This window comes from Pseudopipra pipra, chromosome 20 (genome assembly GCF_036250125.1).
Source record: "Pseudopipra pipra isolate bDixPip1 chromosome 20, bDixPip1.hap1, whole genome shotgun sequence".
NCBI lineage: Eukaryota > Metazoa > Chordata > Aves > Passeriformes > Pipridae > Pseudopipra > Pseudopipra pipra.
In genome coordinates this window covers 7,968,627-7,995,693 of record NC_087568.1, presented here as the reverse complement: position 1 = coordinate 7,995,693, position 27,067 = coordinate 7,968,627, and the positions used below count along the sequence as shown (strand labels likewise).

At 52.1% G+C, this 27,067-nt stretch overlaps 2 protein-coding genes across 3 annotated transcripts in view; one reads left to right on the top strand and one right to left on the bottom strand.

The window, feature by feature from the left end:
• The window catches only part of ASTN2 (astrotactin 2), a 324,150-nt gene that overhangs the window by 93,031 nt on the left and 204,052 nt on the right, over positions 1-27,067 (bottom strand). Inside the window, exons 14-17 of the mRNA XM_064677101.1 lie at positions 24,390-24,514; positions 23,895-23,999; positions 22,272-22,451; positions 1,017-1,282 (exon numbers count right to left, since the gene is read on the bottom strand). Of these exons, the coding sequence (XP_064533171.1) occupies positions 1,017-1,282; positions 22,272-22,451; positions 23,895-23,999; positions 24,390-24,514 (676 nt within the window). The remainder of the gene's footprint in view (positions 1-1,016; positions 1,283-22,271; positions 22,452-23,894; positions 24,000-24,389; positions 24,515-27,067) is intronic.
• Positions 8,704-16,454, top strand: TRIM32 (tripartite motif containing 32). 2 transcript variants are annotated; one of them, XM_064677102.1, is made up of 2 exons: positions 8,704-8,762; positions 11,611-16,454. In XM_064677102.1, the coding sequence occupies exon 2, from the start codon at positions 11,678-11,680 to the stop codon at positions 13,619-13,621; it is 1,944 nt and encodes a 647-aa protein (XP_064533172.1). In that variant the 5' UTR covers positions 8,704-8,762; positions 11,611-11,677; the 3' UTR covers positions 13,622-16,454. The 2 variants fall into 2 exon arrangements, with proteins under 2 accessions (XP_064533172.1, XP_064533173.1); XM_064677103.1 differs by lacking the exon at positions 8,704-8,762 and adding an exon at positions 8,985-10,885.

The following is a 27,067-nucleotide window of genomic DNA, read 5'->3' as shown; positions in this document are numbered from 1 at the left end:
TTAAAAATAGTGGGAGAAAGGGAGTTTGGGGGAAAAGAGCTGAAAAGACAGGGGAACTGAGGTATGGAAGTCAGGCACGGTTGGATGGAAGAACCAGGTGGCCTGATACATGGGAAAGCAGGAAGAAGATCAGGAGGTAAACAAGGAGGGACAGTGCCCATAAGGGACTTGGGTGCCAGGAGAAGCATGGGGGCTCTTCTGCCTGTGGATCTGGGAAGAGGATGAAGCATTCCTGGTGGTCACACCTCCATGTGCCAGGATTGTTTCCTGACCTGCAGCCCTCTGCATCCCACCCACAGCTGCTGAGCACTGGCTCACTCCAGGCATCCTAATCAAGTGCAGGCTCAGTGCTAATAAGTGACTTAAAGCAGGTCTGTCATTTTTGGACTCGAGATTGGGGTCAGAGGGCTGCAGAGGGGGGTAGGGGTGGCAGCGAACCGAGAAAGAGGGAAATCAATCTCCATAGGATTAACACTGAAGCTCTTGCAGAAGTCCAGCCCCAGGGAAGGGTGGCCTCCAGCCTGGCTGGCTCCTCCTAGAGTAACAGTGACCTCCTGTGGCTGTGGGACTGTCCCAGGGGGCTGGTTGTTCACTCTCTCTGCAGAGGTGCTTTGAAAAGCCACGGTTGAGCCCTGCAGGGCTTTGGCCACCCCTCACACAGGTACATCCGAGATCTCAGAGCCAGGAGGGAAGGACTGAGCCAATGCCTGGCTCCTGAGACCCCTCCACAGGACACATCCTGCACACTGGTGGACACTGGGAATGAATGTGGCCTTGGCTTCTTATGGCATTGCCTTCACTGTACCAAAGGCAGGGAGATGCAGGTCTGAGAGGGCTGTGGGTGGTGGGCAGCAGGATCTGCCAGCTCCATCCCTGAAACCATCCCGCTGCAACCCCCTCCAAACACACACACCAAAACACCACCTCACCCCAGGGAACCCAACATTCCTGCAGCGACTGGAGAGGGGGCTGAGAGGATCACAGAGGTGGGGCTGGTCCCTCTCTGGCTCACTCACCTCCCTGGTGTCGTTCTCCTGGATCAGGGCGTACAGAGGCACCACCCTGTTGATCTCCAGCAGAACGGGTGTGGGGCCGAGCTGCTCCTTCCCGGGGCGCCGGCACAGGTGGCAGGTGGAGGGGCAGCGCCCTTTCTCCTCGCAGTGAATCTCCACACCGGAGATGAGGTGGTCATCAGACAGCATCTGTGCCGTCAGCAGGCCTGACAGGTACGTGATGAAGGGCATGGATTTCAGCTCCTTCTTGTTCCCAAGCTCAGTTGTTTCTGGTGGAGGGAGAGGGAAGAAACCAAACAACATTAAATAGATCTCGGCACGGTCCTCTTCCCAAACCCAAACCTTGCTGCAGTCAGGATAAATGCAGCTGCTGAAGGTTTAGGCCAGGTGGGAGCAGGAAACCAGAAAGGTTGAGGAGAGAAGGAGAAAAACAGGACTTTCATGTCATTGCTTGGAAGTGTGACCATTTCCACTCTAGAGCACTTCTAGAGTGACAGAACTTATCATGTTCTTCTTCTCTTTTCTAAGTTGTGTTCCCAGTCTTCTCTTTTCTAACTTGCATGTTCACTTTATGTGCTCCAAAATGAAACAAAACCACCCCAGTATTATCTTCACTGCCAAAGAGAAACCTCCCCAAAGGGACCAGGCCGAAGAGCTGAGTGCCTTCACCCTCACCCCAATGCCAGCCCCCTCTAGCCTCTGTGGTCCTTAGGTCACCCTTTTGACTGACACACTATCCATGGCGCTGGGAAGGACCCAAAGAGGCTGCAAAGAGGGAGCATGGAGGGATGAAGCCCTTGGCAGGGGGGATAAGCAGGTATGGGAACAAACTCACCACACAGATGAAGGCATTACCAAACCCAAACTATCAACACTCTGCCTCAAGGAAACAATTAGGCCTTTGAAACCCCCTGTGAAACCCTCTGGTGGTCTTCAGCACAGGGAGACAAAACTGGAGAGCCTTTGCTTCGCTCTGTGTCTGTCCAAACACTTGCTAAGGACAAGGGAAGTATCACCCCTGGTGATACCCTGAGCGAAGGAGACACGACTCCCATCTCTGCCCTCCACAATTTAAATTCCAATTTAAATGCTTTGTCTACAGATGGGTTGATCTAAGAAGGCCCAAATTCCATACCCTGGTGTCACATCTACAGAAGAAAAGCTTTTCTTCATCCTGTGCCCAACACCATGAGCTGGATGGCTGTTGTCTCCAACAACAAATTCCCAGTCCCAAGAAGGAGCTGAAGAGGAACAAGGGATGTCTCAATACCCTGTTCTTGCAGGGACATGCAGCTGATCTGGCAAGGCACTAGTCAGTTAGAAATACAAATAAACACAATATTCATTCATGACTCCCAGAGCCCTCCAGGGTAGGGACAGCCCTTCCCTGCTGTCTGGCTGTCAGGGAACACTTCTGTGCACAGGATCAAAGCTGTCACAGGAAGAATGAGCAAATTCCAACCAACTCATCTTTTAGCGGAATAAAAGGGGAGCAGTTGCTAAGATAAATTAAAACAAGGCTGTGAGATGTCTCAACATCTAGGGAGACATTGGTGTGCACAGACATGGAAAATAGGAGTTGGAGATGGTTATGGAGAGATTATTTTCTAGAAGACCAGCTCCAGGCAACTTCAAGTCTCACAAGGGAAAGCCTTGAAACCTTAAAAAACTGAGTGGCTCACAAAGAAGGAAATTACAGGGAGATACCATGAGCCTCTTCTCGCTTCTGCACAAGAGTAACTTTTTTTTTTAACATCAGTACTGTACAAAAGAAAGAAGTTAATTACAATTCTGGGCTGCAAAGCTTCTTCACAAGAGCTGAAGCAGCGATTTCAGAGACCCTCCATGGGGAAGAAATTTTTAGAGCCATGCTTTAAGGAAGGACATGAACACAGAGCTGAAGAGACAGTGGAATCAGTTATCTCATGACTGGCTCTAGGATATCAAGCCTTCCTTCCTGAATTATTGGCTCTGTAACAAAGAATTATAGACCACTCTCCCTCATCTGCTTGCTCAAGGGGTGGAAAGCATCAGCTCAAGGTGTTTCATCCCTAGAAAGATGAAGATTTCCTGAACAGAGATGGTGCTTCTGTCTTGTCCCACCCACACCACTTGTGGCATCTCACAGAGGAGTTACTCAGATCTGAGAGGTATTTTGCCTCCAAAACATATTCCTGGACTTGCCACTGCAACTACAGCCTGGGAAGAAGGGATTAAGGTCCCTCTATCTCCCTCTCTCCTACCTCTGAGATGAGTTCTGGTTATGTCCTCAGCCACCTGCATGCAAGGAGTGGGCTCAGGATGGAGCCCACTCTCCCCATTGCAAACCTGACAGTGAACCGAGGAAACCACATGTTCCTGGAGGCTCAGCCTGGCTTTTATTACCTATACAGAACAGGATAACCTCCCAGGGCACTCTGATTACTCCTGCAAAGCTTCACTCCTGGAGAAGGGCTTTGCAGGTGATCACTGCGAGGGCGCTCCAAAGGTCCCATTATGGCAGGAGGATGAGGCTCAGCTGCAGGGGCTGCAGCAAGGAGGATACAGGCACTCCTTATCAACCCCTGAATCTGAACATGCTTTTGCTAACACTGCTGGCAACTCAGCTGAACGCTGGCAACATGTGTCTGGGAGCAGAGCGCCGCGGATGTGGTCAGACACGCCACGGCAACTTGTGGGAGTTATTAGTTTGTTTATCTCGAATATGTATTTGGGGGAAAAAAAAAACACCAAAAAAACAACACCACAACAAAATAAATTAAATAGCAGCCTTGTGCCAGGCGTCAGGCCTTGCGTAAGAAAGGGAGGATGAGCAGCACAGGGTGTGCAGAGGTAGCATTTGCCTGTTGGGGTGCCTGGCTCTGTCTCTGGGCTTCATCAGGATCTTATAATCCCACAGCACGAGGTGACTGACTGCACACAGGGGTCCCTGCTTAGGATGCAGCAGTTGCTGATGTGGGAAACACTTCCAGCATTACCAGCAGCACCTCCTGGTGCCTGGACAAGAGGGGAGCATGATAACACCACTGCTATAACAACAGCAACAGCATAATACCTAATTCCTTTGCACTGCAGTGCTCTTTGGTCTTGAGAGCTCCCAGGAGACACCAAGTTTGCTAGTGGTCTGGCATTTTATACAGCACCTCTTCCAAAAGATTCCCAAGTCATTCCAAAACTGGGAATCACTCCACTTCCCACAAGAATGCAGCCACCTCAGGGGTAGGATGTGGTAGCTCTTCAAAAGCAGAAATGCTGGGAACAAGGAGAGAACGCTCTCCAGCTGAAGCTGTAAAAGGAACATCAGGAACTGACCCAGGTAGGGGTTCCTCCAGGCTCACCAGGTTAACCCCACCAACACCAATGGGCTGCTCAGCCAGGCTGACTTAGGACTTGGGGTTTGCATTTTAAGGAAGAGGGAATTCTGGTCCACCTTCCCTGTACCCTCCACTGGACAGACCCAGTGCCACCATGGGCAGGGTAGTGGGGGCTTACAGCCAGGACACATCCACTGTTTATCACCTGGTGGAATAATACCCTGTTTGTTGGCAAATCCATCGAAAGGGAGCTGAAAAGAAAATCAATAGATGTGTTTTCCTGAGAATTTCTCTTGCACTGAGGTATTGTCAGTGCGGTCACCGCCAGGTCTGCGAAGAGCCCAAACAGATTTAGTGCTGCCCACTGTTAGTGATGGGCAAACACTGCTGGGAGAAAGGAGGGAGTCAGCAGTGCTTCTCTGTCACATGCATCCACGTGTGTGTGAGAAGGATAGCACAGGACAAGAGGGAATGGCTCACAGAGGGCAGATTTAGATTAGATGTTAGAAAGAAATCCTTCCCTGTGAGGATGGGGAGGCCCTGGCACAGGTTGCCCAGAGAAGCTGTGGCTGCCCCATCCCTGGAAGCATCCAAGGCCAGGTTGGATGGGGCTTGGAGCAACCTGGGGTAGTGGAAGGTGTCCCTGCCCATGACAGGGAGTGGAATAAGATGAGCTTTAAAGTCCCTTCCATCCCAAACCACTCTCTGATTCCTTGAAGCACAGCATCAGCCCCTGCTGTTGGGACCTCCAAGCAGCCACCAACACCCACATCTCGGGGCTCACACGTGGGCAAGGAAGGGCTCCCCAGGGAACCACTACCCAACTTTTGGGACACGCAACCATCCCGTGGCACGGCATCCCACGTGGGAATGACATCCCCTGGGCGAAGGCACGGGTTCAGCGTGGCCGGAGGGATGCAGGCTGCGAGTGCAGACCCCACAATGCGCAGCCCGTGGGACCCTCCGCCGAGGGGGGGGACGCGGGGTCCCGGTCACGGCGGGACAGTCGTGTCCGTGGCGGTCCGTGAGGCCCTGCTGCCCTCTCGTGGCACCGCGGCAGGACCGCGCTGAGATCCCGGGATGCGGCACATCCCGGCATCGCTTCCCTGCCGCACGCACCCCGCGGCCGCTCCGCCGGGACGCCTCGGGATCTCATCCTTCCATCCTCATCCCATCCACCCGCGCCTCGGGAAGAGGAGTCTGGCAGCCCGATCGTGTAACGCCCCTGAGTCACAACACTTGATAACCTCCCGAGCGTGAGGGTTTGTGACCCCTTTTCATCTCCTCCTTACAGAATGTTCAGGGGTTGAAATGGACTTTAAGGATCATCTTAAAGTCCCAACGCCCCTGCCATGGGCAGGGACACCTTTCACTAGTCCAGGTTGCTCCAAACCTCATCCAACCTGTCCTTGAACACTTCCAGGGATGGGGTAGCCACAGCTTCTCCGGGCAACCTGTGCCAGGGCCTCACCACCCTCCCAGGGAGGGATTTCTTCCAATATCTAACTTAAATTTCCCTTCTTTCAATTTGTACCCATTACTCATTTTTCTATCGCTACAGCTCCTGAGGAAGAGCCCCCTCATCTCCACACTGCCAGCCTGCCCCTGCCCTGCTGCACACCCCCCTTTCCCTGATGATGCTGTGCCCACAGCTCACAGCCAATTAACCAAACTCAATTAAACACAGAACGCTGCACCCTGACACCCAACATCAAGGACTGGCCAAGGAGCCACACCACAATGCTCCCATGACCCACCCCCCCCTCCCCTGCCTTCAGTGTAGCCCCTCAGCCCTGAGGATGATCCCAAAGGTACCAGCAGGGAGCATCCAGAGGCAGATCATCTTGGCTCCCCACAGGCTGGATAGGCAGGATCTCACCTCGGCTTCAGATGAGACATTTACACACTTGTAAGCCTGAAGTATTAAGACAAAAATGCCAGAAGAGCTTCTAGAGACCTCTGATAAACCTCTCTAAAACGGAGTGGTGCAGGCAGCCCCTATGAGATTGCTTTGTCAAAGGAACTGCCTCTGCTGACCCTGCACTTTCCCCACTGCCCCTCCACTGCCTGCAGTGGCTCCCAGGAAGAGCAACCCAAGCCCTGCCCTGCTCATCTGACCCCTGGCAGCATCTCAGTGCTCACCCCATTGCCTCTGAGACACTACAGTCCCTCAAGGATGGCTCCATGACCCCCCAGATCCCCCCCCCACGGCAGCTGGTTCCCTCCCTGCTCCAACACATCCGCATGCCCCTTTCCCATGGGATGGCTGAGATCTTCCCAAGCCTGCCTGCTGGATGGCTGGCTGCTGGTGTGGGGCAGCCCCTCGGGGTTCCAGGCTGGATGGTCTTCCCATCCTTCAGTGTCATGGCATGAGGTCCCCACACCCCCACATGCTGAGTAACATCACTGACTCATCATTATCACCTCTAATCAAGTCCAGAGAGCTGTTTGTTTTCTCCCCAGGATGCACTGAAAGATTATTTCCTATTCCTACCACTGTTTTTTCCTCACACCGCTCACTTTCAGGTGTGGGTAGCCTCAAAAAATCTGCCAGACCACCCTGGTTCAATGTTTACATCCTTCTTTTCTGTCACTGGAAAATACACTGGGGGCTGAAAGAACATTTCCCTGGTGAGGCAAGAAGTCAGTAGTGAACCCTGTGCCCCCTCCCTGGGCACAGCAACACCTCCAGGGATCCACTGGTGCCTGAAACAGGGGAACTGTAAATCTCACTCATTTTCTTTTGCAACCCTGGTCAGGCTTTGCATTTGCTCCACTGCCTCTGAGCGTGTCCCCTGCCCACATTTGCTGATCCCTGCTGCTCCTCATTGCTGTTGGGATGTAGGTCCCTTCAGACTGAACTACTCTATTCTAAATAAAGTAGAAAAAACCTGTCGAGAACAAAAGGTGGCAAGACTTGGTGCATTATGCAAGTTGCTTTCTTCAGTGCTGGCTGGAGCAGGTGAGCAGTGGAAAAGTGCTGCAGGCGGAGAGGCCACACAAAGGGTTTTTGGGAAATGGTTAAACCAAGGATTTGCCTCCTTCTCCAGGCAGTGAATTCCTCTGAGTCGGGGCCTCCACCTGCACATCAGCCCTGGGCTGATCACGGGACAGTGCCTGGATGCCACTGGGAACAGTGGTGCTGCTGGTGTGTGAAGGACACGGTGCCCCTGCACCTGCCTGGGGTTCTCCCTGCTCCCACAGAGGAAGCCCCAAGCCATGACATTCCCTGTCCTGCTGTGCAGCCCCACAGGGTCATAGTAAAAGGGCTGTCTCTCTGCCATCTCTAAAGCAGGTCACAATGGCTGAGCAAAAATGTGGCTGGAATGGTATCGGTGTTAGTGACTCCAGGACATGGAGGGTCCCTTCCAACTCAGCATATTTTAGGATTCTATGAAACACCAGACAGAGCACAGCCATGATCCAGTGGCCAAAACCTGCCTCTGGCTACCACTGCCAGCCTGCAATGCCTGACAGGCAGATGGGTCAGAAATAAAGGGTGGAGGAATGAGGAGGAGAAAGAGAGATGAGGCAGGAGGGAAATGACTAATCCATGATTAATGACTCTGGTGATCAGCCCTGTGCAGGTGTAATGGAGCTGCAATCCTTTAGTACCTCCCAGGAGGGAGCAGGAGAATGGAATGACCAGGCAACACAACCTTGTGATCAAGGGTGAACCCCTTAACTGGCTGGTTCCCCACAAACCGGTGCAGAACTGGGGGACTCCATGAAGATGATTAAAATCAGCCAAGGTGTGGATACCCCAGAACATCACCCTGTCAGCTGCTCACAGCTGCTGTTCTGAACCCAAAAACAGTCCTTTCTGTCCTGGAGCCGATGGGCTGCCGCAGCACAGGGTATGGAATGAGAAAAATACACCTTTTCAATAGATGATGCACAACGGATCAAACGCCCAGAGTCTGCTGGGGGAAGGGAAGGGAAAAGGGAAGGAAAAGGAAAGGGAAAGGGAGAAAGGGGAAAAAAGAGGAAAAGGGGAAAAGAAAGAAGAAAGGAAGGGAAATGAAAGAAGAAGGGAAAAGTGAAGGAAAACGAAAAGAGAACGGGAAAGAGAAGGAGAAAGGAATAGGGAAGGGAAAGAAAAAGAACAAGGGAAGGGGGAAGAGGCTGCTCCCGCAGCAGCACTGCCTGACCAGGCAAAGGGCAGCGCACAACCCGCGCGTTCCAAACCAGCACACGCTAAACCGAGAAAAACGAAGCAAACACGTTTCCGTTCGCCTTCTTTTTAACGTCAACCTTCCTCGACAGAAGGAGCCGCAGCACAGGCTCCCATCCCGCGATCCCCCCCCAACGCCGCCATTCCCTGTCTCCCCCCCGCCCCGAGACTACACCTCCCAGCAGCCCCCGCGGCGGCGGGCGCGGCGCTCACGTGAGCGCGCGGGGCACGCCGGGAGCGGCGCGGCCCGGGCGGCGGCAGGTGAGGGCAGGGGCGCGCGCCCGGGGCCGCGGCGCCCCCTGCGGGCGGGGCCGGGCACGGCGGGACCCCCGGGACGGGACGGGAACGGGACGGGAATGGGATGGACGGGACGGGCTGGGAGGGCAGGGACGGGATGGGCCCCGCCGGGTGGGCGCTCCCGGCCGCGCTGGGAGGGAGGGAGGAAGGGAGGGAAAGAGAGCGGGGTCCGCCCCGCCGAGCCCCCCTCGGGCACCCGGAGGGTGCTCGCAGCGGACCCCCATTGATCATCCCATGGGATCGCCCCGGTGCGCCCAGACGGAGCCTGGGCGTGCGCCCCGAGCACGGCGTGGTCAGACACCAGCGCGGGTTATCCCAGGGATGCGCCATCCCTGGGAGCGCCCGATTCCAGGCTGGACGAGGCTTGGAGCGACCGGGTCTATGGGGAAGGTGTCCCTGCCCGTGGCAGGGGGTGGAACGGGGTGATCCTTACGGTCCCTTCCAACCCAAACCTTTGCATTGTCTGTGCAAAACCCACACCCAGGGTCTGTCTGTCCTGCGGGGTTTGTTGTTGTTGTTGCTGTTGTTGTTGTTGTGACAGCTGCTGTCAGCAGCGTGGATTTTGCAGTGTTACCCCGTTATTCTCACTCGTTAAGGGCAGGGGGTCTGAACCGCGAGTGAAGCCCGGTTGCCTCGCCCGCAGACGCGCTCGCTAAAAAAACTACCAAACCACGGCAGGAAATTTCTTTTGAGCACGTAAGGAAACCAAACTGGCATAATTCACCGGGTTTTATAGCTTGATCCTCAGCTGAGGCTTTCTGTAATACCCTGCTCTGCGTCAGAGGAACTGCCTTGGGAGGGACCGATACGCAAGAACAACTTGCTGTTAAGGAAACTTCCATGCAGGCACAGCCGAGTGCGAGAGGGAGATAAAGGGAGAAATAATGTCACGTTACCGAGGGCACGCTGGCATTCCAGCAAAAGGGGTTATGTATGAGAAGAATATTGTACAAATCATCTGTCTGAAAAGCCCAGCCTGACTTAAAATCCCCTCCGCCATTGTTCTTTAATGAAAATACTTGTTTTAAAGGTACCTTTCAATGTAGCTCGCAGCACCTGGTGCCTGTGCTGCTCCCTCGTCCTTCCCTGAGCGAGCCTTTTGACGTGTTTCCAAGGAAAGTAAGAATAATGAGCCCGGTACCCTGTGTTTCATTTTTTAAAACCGTTTTAAAATACAGGTTTTTCATCCCTCAAAGGAAGGTTTCTGTTCTCCGCGGCAGTGCCCAGGCTTCTGCCTCCCCAGCTGTGATGTGTGTTAAGACAAAAAGGGAAGCGTGCTCGGTGCCAGTGGCAGGAAGTGCCTGGAGTCCTCCTGCACCCAGATGCCAGGGATACTCATCCTGCCACCACTGAGGATCAGATCCCAGCTTGGTGCTTGCAGATTCTGCCACACCACTGAGTCCCTCCCTGAAATATGGGCTCTGAAGGGACGCAGCTGATAATTTTAAATGACTTTTTTTTCCCTTCTCTGTATGAACATAAAGAAATTTTGTTTGTTGCAGTTGTTTTCTTGCACGTGAGAAAGTGGTAAACTGAAATACACTGGAGCTTTCCCGAGGAGGAGGAAGGAGGCAAACCCAGCAGGGAAGCAAGAATGCTGTGTGCATTGAGCCATTACTCAGAAAAAGCTGTCTGTTCACATCCCTCTGCCACCCTCTCTTCATTTCAAAGACTAACTACTTCCTTCTCCTCCTCTCCCCTAGAAAAAAGGTTTTCTTCCCTATTTTTTAGTGGCAAGGCAATGCAATAGCAAAGGTATTGAAACCCAGTCTACTGAATAATAACTTAATGATGTGAGCCCTGTTCTGTTCCTTTTGAATGGATGGCTGCTTTGGCAGGAGAGCTGCTGGGATCTGCTCCCTGCTGGGAGGGATGGGAGGGTGGAGAAACCTGGATTGAAGCTGAACAGCAACCAGAGTGGTGTAAAACTGAACCGGGAGACAGGAATGAGGTCAACGCTGCAAGACTGTGAAATGAGGAGAAATTATATGCAGTTAAGCTGAGTTCAGGGACTGACTGGTAGTACGTTCGGAGTTTGGATGTTTGGAGTCGTCTTTTAAATCCATTACTGCTCTTATCTGTCCAAGGTAAACACAAAGTGTGTAATTGGCATGTTGAAACATGGTGCAGCATGGCAGAGGTCAGTGAAATGCACTGGCATCCAACCTTCTCTTTGTATTTTCAGTGTGCACAGTCACCCCCCACAAGGAGTGGAAGCTGACAAAGCATTCCTGCTAAGTTTCACTTCCTGGCAAATGCATGAAACCTTGAGCATTTACTTTGGCTCTCTAGCAAAGCAGGGCAAACCAACCACATTTATTTCGTTCGTATCTGATGTCACATCTGAATGCAGGTCTCCAGAGGTGATCTATTAATGTCCTAAAGCATCGCGCCATCTGGTTCCTCTTTTGATGCGCAACATTTTGAATGCTTGGTTTAATCTCCCTGGGTTTCAGTAAATTATGTAAACTCGGAGGCTTGGCAGCAGGAGATGGGCACCATGAGGAGATGATTCAGTCATCAATATCTATTGGGCTTCCTTATTGCTGCCATTACACTTCTTTCAGTTGCTACTTACAAATGTTGCAAGTGAATAATTCATCGCACTGGGAGCTGCAAGTTAGTTTTGAAATTTGCCCACTCCGAGATTAGCTGTGACTAATCCATCCTTCCCAAACGTGGAGAAGCCAACTGGGTTTCTTTTCTGCAGGGTTGGGTGATAAAAGTCAGAAATAAATTGCATGTATATGCAACTGCTGGTGCTGACATAAATCACATTTCCTTTTTTTTTTTTTTTTTGCTTTCTGGACAGAATTGGAGCACCTTGGAATAGATGTGAGCACAAGACACGGCGCCGGCTGAAGCTGCCCGGGAACACCATGGCTGCCGCCCCGCATCTCAACTCGGATGCGCTCCGAGAGGTCCTGGAGTGCCCCATTTGCATGGAGTCCTTCACTGAGGAGCACCTGAGGCCCAAGCTCCTGCACTGCGGGCACACCATCTGCAAACAGTGCCTGGAGAAGCTCCTGGCAAACAGCATTAACGGGATACGGTGCCCGTTCTGCAGCAAGATCACGCGGATCACGAGCCTGGCTCAGCTGACTGACAACCTCACTGTGCTCAAGATCATCGACACCGCTGGACTGGGGGAAGTGGTGGGGCTCCTCATGTGCAAGGTCTGCGGGAGAAGGTTGCCGAGGCACTTTTGCAAGAGCTGCAGCTTGGTTTTATGTGAGCCCTGCAAGGAGGCTTCACACCTGCCCCAAGGGCACAGAGTCATTGCTATCAAAGAGGCTGCTGAAGAGCGTAGGAGGGAATTTGGGACGAGGCTTGCCAGGCTAAGGGAGCTCATGGGTGATCTCCAGAAAAGAAAAGCTGCTCTGGAGGGTGTTTCTAGAGACCTGCAATCCAGGTACAAAGCAGTTCTGCAGGAGTACAGCAAAGAAGAGCGCAAGATCCAGGAGGAACTGGCCAGGTCACGCAAGTTCTTCACCACCTCTTTGTCTGAAGTGGAGAAGGTAAATAACCAGGTAATGGAGGAGCAAGCCTACCTGCTGAACTTAGCAGAGGTGCAGATAATGTCCCGCTGTGACTATTTCCTTGCCAAAATAAAGCAGGGGGATATAGCTCTCCTGGAGGAGGCGGCAGACGAGGAGGAACCAGAACTGACAAACAGTCTCCCAAGGGAGCTGACTCTGCAAGAGGTGGAACTCCTGAAGGTGAGCCACGTGGGACCACTGCAGATCGGGCAGGTGGTGAAGAAACCTCGGTCTGTTAACGTGGAGGAGTCGCTCCCAGAAACTGCAGCATCCTCGTCGGTGTCATTTAGGGAGCCTGACCTGGTGCAGGAAGAGCCCAGCTGCACACCCCATTCCTCACCAGCCAAGCCAAGGATTCCTGAAGCAGCCACGAGCATCCAGCAGTGTCACTTCATCAAGAAGATGGGCTCCAAGGGCAGCCTGCCAGGGATGTTCAACCTCCCTGTCAGCCTGCACGTCACCACGCAAGGCGAGGTGCTCGTGGCAGACCGGGGCAACTTCCGAATCCAGGTTTTTACCCGCAAGGGTTTTCTGAAGGAAATCCGCCGGAGCCCCAGCGGGATCGACAGCTTCGTGCTGAGTTTCCTCGGAGCAGACTTGCCCAATTTGACTCCCCTTTCTGTCACCATGAACTGCCACGGCCTCATCGGGGTGACAGACAGCTATGATAACTCTGTCAAGGTGTACACCATGGACGGGCACTGCGTGGCCTGTCACCGGAGCCAGCTGAGCAAGCCCTGGGGCATCGCCGCGCTGCCCTCGGGGCAGTTCGTGGTCACCGACGTGGAAGGGGGGAAGCTCTGGTGCTTCACGGTGGACCGTGGCGTGGGGGTGGTGAAGTACAGCTGCTTGTGTAGCGCGGTGCGCCCCAAGTTCGTCACCTGCGACGCCGAAGGGACCATTTACTTCACTCAGGGGCTGGGGCTCAACCTGGAGAACCGGCAGTACGAGCACCATCTAGAAGGAGGCTTTTCCATCGGCTCCGTCGGCCCCGACGGGCAGCTGGGGCGGCAGATCAGCCACTTCTTCTCGGAGAATGAGGATTTCAGGTGCATTGCTGGGATGTGTGTCGATGCCAGGGGAGACCTCATTGTTGCTGACAGCAGCCGTAAAGAAATCCTGCATTTCCCTAAGGGAGGTGGCTACAACATCCTGATCCGGGAAGGACTCACCTGCCCGGTCGGTATTGCCATCACTCCCAAAGGGCAGCTCCTGGTGCTGGACTGTTGGGATCATTGCATTAAGATCTACAGTTACCACCTGAGAAGATACTCCACCCCTTAAAGGCATGGCTGTAAGCAAAGCCTCTCCTGGCAGCAGACATTCTTCCAGCCTCCCTGCAATCCAACAGGAACAAGTGTCCAGCCTTCAGGAAGACTCTGCCATAACCGAAGGGGATCTGGCATAGAGGCCATCATGTTTTGTGTTTAGAAACAAAATAGCTGTTGTGGTGGTGGTGGTCTGCTTTTTCTTCTTCCTTTTTTATATAAAATCCATACAAATAAGAACGAGCGCAAGGGAAGGGATCCATCCCTTGGAGAATTGGTTCCTTGCTAAGTGACTGGTCACTCCATAAACCTTCTCACCTCCTTATGCCACATCTCCTGCACCCCCAGCTTTTAACCAGTGTCTTTCTTTGTGCCATAAAAGCTGAGTGACTGCTCTAAATCACCTTCCCTTACAGAACTAGCGAGGCAATCCTCCTCTCTCTCTGTGGTACTCGCAAGGAACTGGGTAGCAGTTGTCTGGGCAACTCCTAGAGAGAGCAATTTGGGATTGCATAAAACGAAATAGCCCTCATCAACCACGCGGAGATGGAGCTTTACTCCCACCCTGACAAGGGACAGTTGTCTCTCTCCCATTTTTCTGGTGTTCAGGAGATCACCCCGTCGTGCCATTTGTGAGCTGAGTCTGTTCCATGTGTAGTGAGTACTGTGCAATCGTGGGAGACCAAGCTGAGGCAGAAAATTGCCCTCTTTATTACTGAGTAGTAAGAAAAGAGGGGTTTTATTACTACTCAGAGTCCTGCTACGTAGAAGGGGGTAAAAAGGGAGGGGGCTGAAGGAAAAAAAAACCTGAGGGGAAACCTAGGGTTGCTATTTACTGCTGTTTTATTATTAAATGTATCCTGGAAACTGTCTTTGGAAGGTGTACCTGGTATCTAAAATTTCATGGGGAGAGGGGAAGGGCTGGGGGAATGAGACTGGGAGATTGTAGAAAATGAGATTAAATGCAACACACTGTATGTTCACCTGCACTTCACTACTCTGCATTCCAGACCATTGCATTTAGCAATAGGTTTCCACTCATCTGCACCTCCTATGAGCAAGTTACTCACTGCTGAGATAGGGATGGGGAGGGGGGGACTATTTCACTTCTATTTTTTCATACTTGGAAGCACATCCATTGATGCACTGCCTTTTTTTTCCCTTGCACAGCAAAACACTACATTCCTCAGATTTTTTTTTTTAGATTTTTTTTTTTTTATACAGCACCAGCAGGCACCAGAGTTGCTGTTCATCACGGCTTTGGGCCAAATGAAGCACAAAACTGCAGCTGTGTGAACCAAGGCCCCCACAGTGCTACTCTCCTGGCTGATAAATGTGTACCTCAGTGTGGTGCTGCTCGCCCAGAATAGTTTATTGAAGGAAAGATGCATTTAAATAGGGCACAGTGGTAGCATGTTAATCTGCCACAGATAATAGTTACACTGCAGTGCATTTATTTGTTGCTATCAACAACGTAGTTGCAAATTTGGGGCCACGACAGACAATATAAAAGCTGATTTTATGGTGGCTGCCGTCCTCCAGCAAATTGTTTGCTACTTGTCCTACAATGTTTGCAACAGGTGAATTTTTTTTTAAGCTCCCATATACTCTCCCCTAATGAAACAGCAAAGTGAAACAGGCTTTCTGAGCTGCTGCTGCTCCAGATGGGTGTTTGGCAGTTACAGGGTTTGCAGAAGAAGTGCTGGGAGCAGATTTTGGTGGGATTTTCGGGGTTTTTTTCCTCTTCCTGTTGTGCTCAGGCAGAGCACTGAAGGGGCCAGAACACAAACACAGCTGTGTGATGGAGCTGCCCCTCCAATCAGGGCAACTTCTGATTCCTCTTGCTATAATGCACTACAAAAAGCTTGTGGAGAAGGGAGCTGAGGCAGGAGGTGGTAAATGGTGCTGAGGGAGCCCCGGGGACTGAACCCTCCTCCCTTCCTGAGCTGCTCCCTGTGTTTGCCAAGGCTGCCAACTTGCACATCACTATTTACACGCTCTGCTTCTCTTTTTTTGGGTGGGAAGGGGGCATGTGACAGCAATCTGGGGAGCCTTTCCCACCTTGCATGTGTGTTTTGGGGAGATGAGGACGATTACTGGGCCGTGCTGCAGTTAATGACATTGTAACTGGAGGCATTTTTCCAGTATTATTGCAATGGCAGTTCCTCTCCTTCTGATGTCTTTTAAACATTTCTCCTGCTTCCAAGAACTGCTCCAAGCAGGAAGCTACCGTGGACCTGAATAACTGAAGCAATATTATCTGTGATAATATGTACCTCTGTCATTTTCTGTTCCCATGGATATTTTTTTTTTTGAAATAAACAGCACACTGTACTAGCAATAACATTTCCTGGAGTGCTTGAAGGGACATAAAAAGCTGGTCTAGCAAACTGAGCAGTTGGTTACCCCAGCCTGTTCCTGGTTACAAAGTTCAAACAAAACGTCTGTCATCTGTTTCTCACTCGGAGAATTAAGGAAAATAACACTACCCTGTGATGCACTGGTGGGCCAGGACACTGCTATCAGTGCCTGGGGCTGTGTCTTGCCTGCAGCTCTTCTGATCTGGGCTTTCAGGCAGAAAAGGGAAAAAGGAAACCTGCTGTCCCTGCCCAGGGTCTGCATGTCCCCTGACAAAACTCTCAACAGTGACTGTGAGATGATTTTGCAGAGCTCTGTTTTTTTGCTGTCGTGCCCCCACACGGTGTTGTGATCGTCTGCCAAACAAGGAGTAATTAAGGATTGTGTTGAAATAGTTGGCTCCTGTACCTGGAGAAAGAGCTTGTCTGGTCATACGTATGTGTTTGGTTTTTAAAGATTGTGTAATAAAGGAAAAATTGATCCAATTAAAAGTGCATTGCAAACGGCTCATTTTCTTATTAAAACACTACATCTCCTCCCTTTGGTGGCAGGTTGGATTTTACAGCCAGTGGGGATTAGATTGGGAACACAATGGCTACAGGACCCCTCTTCTCAGGTTGCACAGGATAAATCTGATCTCCTTGGCAGGAGATCAGGGAACTCTACCTGACACTTCCCTACCCACCTCATAAACAAATGCTCAGGTTTTGAACCTTAATCCACTCTGATACTCCCACAAGGGCAATATCTTCCTTGTCACCATAGGCAGTACCTGATGTTTCAAAGGCCTGCTTCAGTTGAAGTGGCTCCAAGTGCTTGGTAACAGGGCGTGGGAGCCTGGCTGAAGGTTCCATCCCTGTGTGCATGGCTCATCCATGAACTGCCAGCCCTTTGCATAACAAAGGGCCTGGGGACAGGCACGGTCAGGTGAGGAACACCTGGAGACACATCAGGAGCTGGAAGACCCCAGACTTCCCTGTGTTTAGACCACTGGTCCCTCCTGGGCAGCACCAGCTCAGGCTGTTATTCTGCTGTTGCACAATAATTAAATTATTTTAAGGATCCAGATGTCTTAAGACTCTGCTCTGGGAAACCTGGGGCTGAACCAGTGAGGAAACCTGGTCTGACTGGGTGAGTGTGGGGGGTGTAGCTGTGAAGGATCCCAGCTCAGGTGGTGCATTGTGATGGCCAGGGAGGCTCCTGGATGGTCAGAGAGGGAAGTTTCCTTAACAGGCACACCAGCAGCACATGCAGGTTCTCCCCTGGTCCTGCCACCCTTCTGGGTTTGCTGCTCTGGGTGAAGGATTTCATCACTTGGGCTCATCCCAGGTGATGGGAAGCAACACTTTAAACTGGTGTGAATTGCTGGTTTATCAAACACATTCCATCCTTGCAGAACAGCTGCTGTGTGCTGCTGTTAGACCCACCCTGCCACTTCATCACAAGTTTTGATTTCTTAGGGTAGAAAAACTAAGCCATGGGTATTGTCTGGGGCAAAAACAGGAGTTAAGGTTCCTAAAGGGATGAGGGGGAGAGCCTGTTCCTTAATCAAAGGGGGCAGAGCTACAAAAGTAAAAATTAAGCCAGATGCTTTGAGTGGTTTGTATTGTATAGCTTAAGTGATTTTTCTGGGTCATTACTCAATGCGAGGATTTAAAGTTATTTCATTTTGCACAACTAATTACTCGACTTGCCTGACAATTCTGGATTACAATGAGCAGTGCATAAGGTCATTTAGCTGTCTGAGTCACAGCACATATTGTAGACTAAACTAAATTTCACGGCAACCAGTTAAGATTGTTTTTACCTCCTCTGAACAAAATGTCAAAATCTGAGGGTTGGAAATAAATATAATGACATAAACTAAGCCAGTAAGAGTGTTACAAAGGTAATAGAGTGATTGTTTATAGGGACAGATCTCAAGAAGAGGGAAATTCTATACGCTTTACTTCTCACCAAGCAGGTATAAGGGAAACTCATTATCTCCTTTAACAGATGCAAAACTCTCCTTACAGCTTTCTTAATGCACCTAATTGTGTCTAGGAAAGGAAAACTAAAGGTTCCCGTGGACTAGTTCAATCTTAATTGTGTTAATGGCACTATCAGACCTGAAGAGAGATGAATGGAGCCTTGAAGGGACAGGAGAGACCCACAGACCCTACTCAGAGGAATATAGACTACTATTTTAGCAGTTCCAGGCTCTATTCTTAATTTTATAAGGATATTTATGAAGAGAAGTAAAATTTACGAAGATCTTTTGTCAAAACTGCTGAGTTTACAAGAAAACATGAAAACTGTCACCTCTTAAAGGTAAATGCAATTAATGGCATGTAGTCCAAGAGAAGAGAAGCAAGTACCTGGGAGGGCAGGGGCCAGAAAGCCTTAGGGATTGTGACAGGACCTGCCAGAACACAGCCCCTCCATGGACTATTTCCATAAATGATCTGTTACAGAGAGGGAACATCTTTCACATCTGTAGCAGGCACGGGCTCAGCTTGCTGAGTGCCCAATGTGGCCAGGGAACCTTAGCCAAGGAAACTCTAGATAGAGATCATAGGAAATGCAAGAAAAACAAACATTTCTTGCACTGCAGACCTAAAGCAACGCTATCAGCTGGGCAGTGAAACCCTCTGGATCTGCTCCGTCCATGCACAGCACATCCCGAGCCCATCAGCATCCCTCCCCGCTTCCCAGCTGGGCTTCTCCACTGGGAACAAGCAAGACAGAACAGCTCTTGGGGAAATTTCGCTGGGGCTGCCAGATTTGGCAATCAGAACAGCTCTTCCCTTTCCCTAACCATCTCCTACTCCTTATCCAGCCAGACTGAGGGGCCACGGAGTAACCAGGTCTCTGATAAACTTTTATCAGTGAATGAAGTGGTTCACAGCGGGTGGATTTACTGGATGGAGGGATCATTCTCTTTCCTCCTGTTCATTTCCTGAGTCTCTGTGGTGGGGTGACTCCCAGCCTCCACCTCCAGTTTTATTACTGTGCATGTTGGTGTGGAATAGCCCAATTCTGGCCAGCAGCCCTGGCTGTGTCCCCTCACAACACTTTGCCCATCCCAGCCTAGTGACTGTGGGGACAGAATGGGAAAGGAAGAAGCCTGGATACTAAGCAGGCACTGCTAAGCAGCAGCCAACATGCTGAGGCGTTATCCACACTGGTTTATCCAGAAATCCAAAGCACAGCACCACAGGAGCCACGACAAAGCCACTTCCCTCCATCCCACCAGGCCTGGCACATTCTTGCACACAGCAGGACGTGGCTGAGGGCACCACGTGTGTCCCAGCTGCCAAACGAAGATGCTCACACAATGGGTACGAACTTAATGAGCTGCCATCAGCGTTAAATGCTGCCTTCCACGGGGGAGAAAACCGATGTGGGCTCCCATGGCACAGATCAATGGCTGGGTCGATCTCAAGGTTCCCGCTCGGAGGCCACTCGATGAGTGAAAGCATTGCTTGGCTGCACAGAGCCAGAGCAAGCAGCCCCCAAAAAACGGGCTTTTAATCACTCTGCATGAAATAAAACTGGAGTTTGCTTTGGTCTGCTCACGGACTAAAGCTGTTCCTGGGAGGGAGCCTGGGGGATGCTCCCATGCCTGCCCTGGAAGAACACAGTGCTCGGTGTGCACAGCACTGCCACAGAGCCTGTCTGGCTCTCTCATTTGCAGGATTCTCTCCTGCAAATCCTTAGGAACAAGGTGTGCTGGTTTCAGCTGGTGTAGAGCTAATTTTCTTCACAGTATGGGGCTACGTTTTGGATTTCTGAGCTCAAACCATGACACAAGGGCGGGCACCTCACTCCGCCCAGCACACACCTCATCCACCTGCAGGAGGAAGGGGAACACTTGGCACTCCTCTGGGCAGAGCAACCTGCTCATGCCATCAGTGACAGCAGCACGGACTTTGTGCTGTCCCTGGCCAGAGCTGGATCCTTTTCCCCTCCACTTGGCTGAGGGAAATGCTCTGCAGACACAGACCCACGTCACAGGTTCCCGTGCCGGCGGCGAGCGCGGCGTTCGGGCGGCTCCAGCCTCAGCACAGAGCCAGTGCCTGATCCCAGCTGCCAGCGGCGTGGTCTTCTCTTCAAAACCATGGTTTCAATTAGGGTTTCATGCGCAAATTGTGCCTTTATTGGCGGAGGCCTCCTCCTGAGGCCCGGAGATTGATTTATGAAGTTGATTAAAATATTAAAATAATTGTGTGCGATGCTGCAAACACCCTGCGATGTGCATTTTTCTCATAGTTGGTGTCGTTCCAATTAGTTTGAGCCTCTCCTCTTCCCCTCCTCTTGTGACCTGCTTTGTTCACTAACAAATTACAGCTATCCTGGTCCTACTTTTGTATTTATTAGAGATGATGCATATGTGTGTGCACTGAACAGTTTGGAATGGGCTGGTGAGCAGTGGGGAGCCTGGCAGGCCGGAGCTGTTCTGAGCAGAGAAGGCATCCAGAACTGTCTAGCTGGAGGTACTTATTCTGATCTGCCTTACGCCACTGGCAAAATGAGGGTGAATCAGTGGAGAAGCAGGGAATAAAATCTATCATGAACAGCAAGCTCTTTCTCTTGGCTAACTGGGATTTCTGTGTCAGAGAGCCCTGGGTTTCCTGTGACGCCTTCTAAGTCCACAAGCTGATCTCCCCAGGTATCATCAAGAGCCCTGAACATCCTCGATGTCCTTCCAATAGCATTTTGTGGCCATCAGAGAGCTAAGTACAGCACTGGTCCCCTCTGCACTGCCTACAGCACCAAAGTTCACCCCACCAGCTACCAAAGCCACAGGCGGAGCCACACACAAAGCATAAAGTCGGAGCCAGCACGCAGTGCCCAAATGCTGCACAGTCAGAAATCAAAAGTTTATGTCCAGGCATTACATGCAAACCCCCTGGGGCGTCCCTGGGGTCCCATGAGTGCTTTGGTGCTTCACAGGCAGTGGGAAGGATGCTCTGGATCCTGCCCTGGGGCAGCCCTGCAAGCAGCACAGGGCAGGCACAGCTCTGGGAGTGTGGGCACGAGGCGGGTGTGGAGCGAGGAGCTGCCTTGGCCAGCTGCATACCATGGACTAAAATGGAAATCATCCTGTCAGCGAGGCACTGCAGGCCCTGTGCCACCACGGGGCTTTGTGGCTGAGCCCTGGGAGCCACTGCTGCCCCCAGCCATGGGGAAGGTGAGAGGTTGGGAATGGGAGATATTTCACCACCAGATCAAGCACTGCCACCGTTCACGTCCCCTCTGGCCCAGCATCATGAAACAGCAACAATGCTCATGCCCAGCTCGGACTGCAGTGGCTGCCTCTCATTCCCACCCGGCATCACTTGAGAAACCTGTGTCTGAAGTGATGGCAGTGGGACTACGGGGCACTCCAGGTCTGCTCCCCACCACCCGTGTTTGCCCCAGGACTGCAGGGAGCGCTCCCGAATGATTAATAACATCGCGAGTACGCAAACAACCCACCTCCACGGCGCTTTCTCCTGCTAAACAGGGGCATTGCTATGGCAAACTTCATTTATCACTATTTAAAACCCAAACAAACGAGTACAGGGTGTTATAAATACGCTTACAAGACGAGCTGCGCCGGGAAAACAGGGGGAAAAAATGAGCCAGAAGCAACGGAGGAGGCGTGTGGGAGCACATCTCCATTTGCTGGCTTCCATGGAGCGAGGCTGCTCTTGGCAGCACCTGCAGGGCAGGATTCAAGTGCTTTGATGACCTCTGTCACCATCAGCCCTACAGTGGGCCCTGTAATATACCACAGATGTTTTTTTGAACAGAAAAATATCAGACCCGGGGAATATCCCCAACTCCCCGGAGGAGAGAGATGAATTGGCAAATGGAAGGCTACAGCGATAAGGGAGTTTTTATAAACATAACCTAATTGTATTACTTCAAAGTCCTGAAGTTTATTGCCCTGTTTAATGATGTGTCTCGTTATTTATGGTGTAGCACAATGAGTCTGCTATTGATTTAATGCACTTCCTTAAAGACTGTCATTGTCACAAGCAATAAAACAAAGCCATTCTGAGACAGCTCATTTATGTCACATCTCCATCAGCCGACCCCGAGCACCCCCAGCATGTGGGGGCCACCGTGGTGAAGGGGTCACCCTGGGGAAGGATGGAGCCAGAGTGTGGGAGCTGAAGGGCAGGAGCTGGCAGGGTGGGTTTGCCTGGCTCAGGGATGCTGCCAAGGGACATGTGCCACTGTCTCTTGACTGCTTGAGCCCACTAACCAGCATGGTGAAGGTAAATGCATGGAGAGAGGGGGTGATTTGTGCCCCTGCCCGTTCCCGTCGCCCTCCTCACCTTTCTGGTACTGGAGCCAGAGCTGCTGCTGGACCTTCTTGCTGGGGAAGTGGATGGTGCAGCTGAACTCGGAGCCGTACAGCGCCTCTGCGATGTAGTGGGAGCCAAACTGCTGGATGAAGGAGAGCAGCTCCTCCCGGCTGCTGTCCTTGTTCAGGATCTTCAGGATGTTTGCAAAGCCTGTGGGAGGGAGGCAGGGGATGGGTGGGTTGGCCAGGCAGGGCTGGTAGCCAAAACCCAGGGCAAGGAGCCCCACAGGGTCCCTGCTCAGGTCATACAAGTCCCTGGGTGGGTGCAAAGTGCAGTTCCTCCTCTCTTACCTCCATCATCTACCTGATCCTTTGGAATCCACAACCTGTTAAAACCCTGGGCTGTGGCTCTGAGTTCCTTCTATGATTCCTCTCCCTAAGAGATTTCTCAAAGCATTTTACAGGGATGTGCACGTGGACACGTGTGCACACACACACCCCCGCACACCCACACCCCTTCCTGCCAGCTCCAGTCTGGTGGCACATCATCAATGCTCTCCCCAGAGGATGTGCTTGGCCTTTCCTTGCCTGTATCCATAACCAGAGGTGTTCCATCTCTAGTCCACACGCCCAGTACAACTGATAACTACTTTTGAGAGCGCTGGAGACAGCCCAGAGGGACACACGGGGCTGGGCTGATGGCAGCTCCATGGGTGTGCAAGGGCTGGGGCTTGAGCAACATCCATGGAGACAGCAGGGACCTCTGGCATGGGACAAGGACACGGACCCTCACTGCTCTGTGGAGGTGAAATATCCTGGAGGCACTGGTGACTCCACAGCACCTCGGCATCATTTAGAATGGCTGATATCATCGTTTTGGTTCAGTGGTGGAACGGAAAACATACTGCAAGAAAACACGTCATAACTGTCACCAAAATGAGATTATCTGGCTGGTTGCTTGCTTGGTTTATTGAAAGGGAAGGTTGGTTTAATAAAAAAAGCCAGAAGAATTCATTTTGAGCTGAACCCAAGTATTTTTTTCGGCTCTGAGCAGGTTATTTCATTTTGGGGCTGTGCAGCCTGTTAGCACTAAATCTTTTTTTTTTTCTTTCTCTCTCCATTTAAGAACTCGTTGATTTTTAAATAAAAAATGCTATTTTGAAATGAAAAGGCAAAACATTTCAGGTCGCAACAAAATGTTTCAGCATTTCTGAAACAAAATGTGTAGCTATAAAAACGTGGAAGTGAAATGTTTTGACATTTGCAGGATCCTCCCACCCACCCCTTCTTCATCTGCAACTCCCGGCTTAATATGACCTGCTTTTACAAGTGCTTTGGGTCCTTTTGATACCACATTTTTTCAAGTACTTGCTGATTTTCATACATATACGTACACACAGCCACCCCCCACGAATCCTCCCCACAGTGTTGCTTATTGGCTTCATCCTGACTTTGACCTCAGCTCTTGGCTGAGCTGCACAAAGTCCCTGCCTCAGGTTTCCACCCTGTAAAAAGGAGGAAAATCTCTCTGCCTGCCTCTGCAGTGGCGCTGGGAGCACACCCTGGAGGTGGGAAATGTCAGTGGGATGCTTGGGGCAGATAGACACCACCCACCCACACAGACACACGTCTCCCTGCCCCTGGAATCCCTCACCTGCAGAGAGGGTGATGGAGCTGAGCTTCACCCTGTAGAGGTTGCTCCTGACCCGCCAGTGCTGCACCATGGGGTAGCCCATTGCCTCGTCGTACTTGATGTCCCCTGCAAAGGAAGAGCCACTGCTGACCACGCTCTGGGGAATGCTTAATGCTCCCACCAGGCAACTGCTTTGCGAGGGGTGAGAAATGGGACGGTTGGAGGGACAGAAACCTCTTTGGCAGTGATGCCACGGGGTCCTCGGGCTGCTGGCAGGACCAGCACTGCGGCTGCCGGGAGCTCATGGGGACAGAGATGCTGCCATCTGTGTCAGGGTGGACTCACACAGCCCTCAGACTATTCCTGCCCCAGGCACACAGGAGGGATGGCACAAAGGACCCTGAGATGCCACTGGTGCTGATTCCTCTCAGCAACCATGCTGGGATCCAGGGTGGGAAAAGGGGTTCTCAATTCTGCACTTGCCCCAGGGGCACTGAGCCTGGGGGCAGCTCATACCAGTGAGAAGCTGGAGGTCGGGAAGGGGCTCCGAGAGGACACCACGGCACTGCTCCTCCACGGGCAGCGGGATCACCAGGAGCCCGTCAGCCAGCTGTGGGAAGTCCTTGATGAAGTTATTCTCCCTGCAGAGAGAAAAAGACAACTGCAAAGCAACGATGCAGGGCACGGCCAGGCAGCGGGGCTGAGCTGCCCCAGTGGCACTGGGACAGGCAGCTCAGGAGGGTGAGGGACATCTCCTTGAGCAGGAGCCCTACCAGAGGATGGGCTTTGCAGCCCCCGCTGCAACCCATCCCTGGCTGTGCAGCCCTCTGAGGTGATGTTTAATGAGCTCCCCAGGGACCACAGCTCCATTAGCACTCCAGAAGCATGGAACTTCTCTCAGCCTGGGGACCCAGCTACTCTTTTGGCCCAGATTTTCCAAGTGGGCCACTGGAGAGGGGATAGAGAGTGGTGAGGAGACAGGAACAGCTGCCACACCTCAAAACTGCCCCTTTCCACACCTACAGCATCTTGATAAGGACAGTCAACAGGCACCAGACCAAGCCCTGCTGGGGCTCCACACAGCAGGCAGCACCATCACCCCACAGCTTCACCCCTGACGACTCGCTCTCCAAAAAGGAGCAAAAAGCACTTTTACAGACAGGCACCAAAAAAACCCACTCTCGTGTACAGCTCACAGTGCAATTTTACTACACATGCAGGATCTTTTCTAACCTTGGCAGGTATAACATTGTATAATAGGCCCCTAATGAATTGTTTCTAGAACAACGGTACCGGGGAAATTATTTGAAATGGTGAACAGACAGGTCTCTGGGAGACGAGCCTCCCCCGGCAACCGAAAGCGCCTCACGCCTGCGCAAAGGAAACAGGAGGGGGGATTTTAAATATTGATCTTAGAGCCAAAATATAGGCCAGGAGGCTCCACGTCCTCCAGGTACAGAGACAAAAGGGCAGCGGAGCAGAAGAAAGGGAGGTTCCGGCAAAAGCAGGTCAGCCCCAGGAGCCAGGGGAAGGTTCAGGCTGGCACCGCCTGGCCCAGCTGTGTTTTTTGGAACAGACTTTCTGTTAAACAGCAGCTGGTTTCACTCGCCTTCCCTGATTTTACCCCTCACAGCCCATTCCCTGGGGGATGCTCCACCATCCCATGATCATCTCGCAAGTGGGGACACCCTGGCTATTTCCATGAGTCCCACTGCAGTGAGATGCTGAATTCGTGGAACACTTCCCCAGGGTCCTCCCACTGCTCCGGGGCCAGGATACGGCCAGTGCAACCTGAATGAGAGGTCAGCAAGAGGCCACAGCACTGTGCAACCAGCCTGGGGATGGTCCCAGCCCCGAGGCAGGTGAGAAGCACGGGGATGAGAAGCTGACGATGGGAACACGTGAGTGGGGTCCAGGAAGTGTTCAAGGCCAGACTGGATGGGTCTTTGAGCAAGCTGGTCTAGTGGCAGGTGTCCCTGCCCATGGCAGGGGGCTGGAACTAGCAAGGTCCTTTCCAACCCAAACCATGCCAGTATTCCCTGGCTGCACAGGCAGCAGCTGCCTCCTGCTACACCCCCACCTCCGAGCTGTCAGCACCTGATTGTGTCTCAGGAGCTTCATTTTAGGCACTGCCAGAGAGAAAGTGCTTTATCTGTGTGAGGGGAAAAGCCTCTTGCTCACACCGTGCTCACAAATCTCCTATTGATCCTGCTGGGTGTGGGATCCCCGTGGTGGAGCGTTCTGCTGCTCTGAGCCCTGCGCTGTCTCAGCGATGCAAACGGGGAACTGCAATTACTGCCGGAGTCGGGAGCCGTGTGGGTGGTGGGAAATGGGGCTGCAAAATTAGGCATGTCGGGAGGGAATAGGGCAAGGAGCGTGTTGGAGTCTCTGCTGCTCTGCCTTAGCAAAGCAGGGAAAACATCAGCTCTGCCAAATCCCAAAGCCACGGAGAAGCGCGATGCTGCACTGGGAAAGCGGGATGCAGCTGCACTGAGCCTGCCAGCCATCCTGGAGCATTGGGATTGTCCCCTCCCTGATGGCTCAGCTCCATACCCTGCACCAGAGGTGAGCAGAAGCCAGGAGGGTCACTGCCTGCCCAGTCCCACATCCCACCTCCAAGAGGACCAGGAGGGGATGCCCAAAAGGACAATGTCACTGGCTGGTGGCACCTTCCCAAGTGCTCTCTCACATGAAGAGACAGACCTGGCAGTGCCAGAAGAGCTCAGTCCCAGAGGACAAAAACACATGGCATGACAAACACCAGAAGCTTGTGTTCACCCATTCCCCTGCATCCCAGAACGGGGCAGAGAAGATGCAAAGAAGCAGCGTCTCCTCTTCCCCCTCTCAACCCACCTGGAGCATCTCAACAACACCTGCCCATGAACCCATAAAACAGCTATCCCTGGGCATGAGTCTGGCTCATCCTTGAGGCAGGACAGCCTCAGGGGCTGGTGGTCCATGTGTGGGCAGCTAAGGAGGGAGGAGCTGGAGGAGACACTCCCAGCTCAAAGGGACCCATACACAGCAGCTGCCTCTATGAGAAGGTAGTAACCCAACAGATGCACTCTGCAGGCAGGGCTGGCTTCTGCAATCCATTTGGTTAACTGCTCTGCACTTGAAAAGTCAAGGAAAAACAAGGAGCAAGTGGGAGCCAAGGTGTGGGCACACACACCAACATGTGCCCACAGCATGCT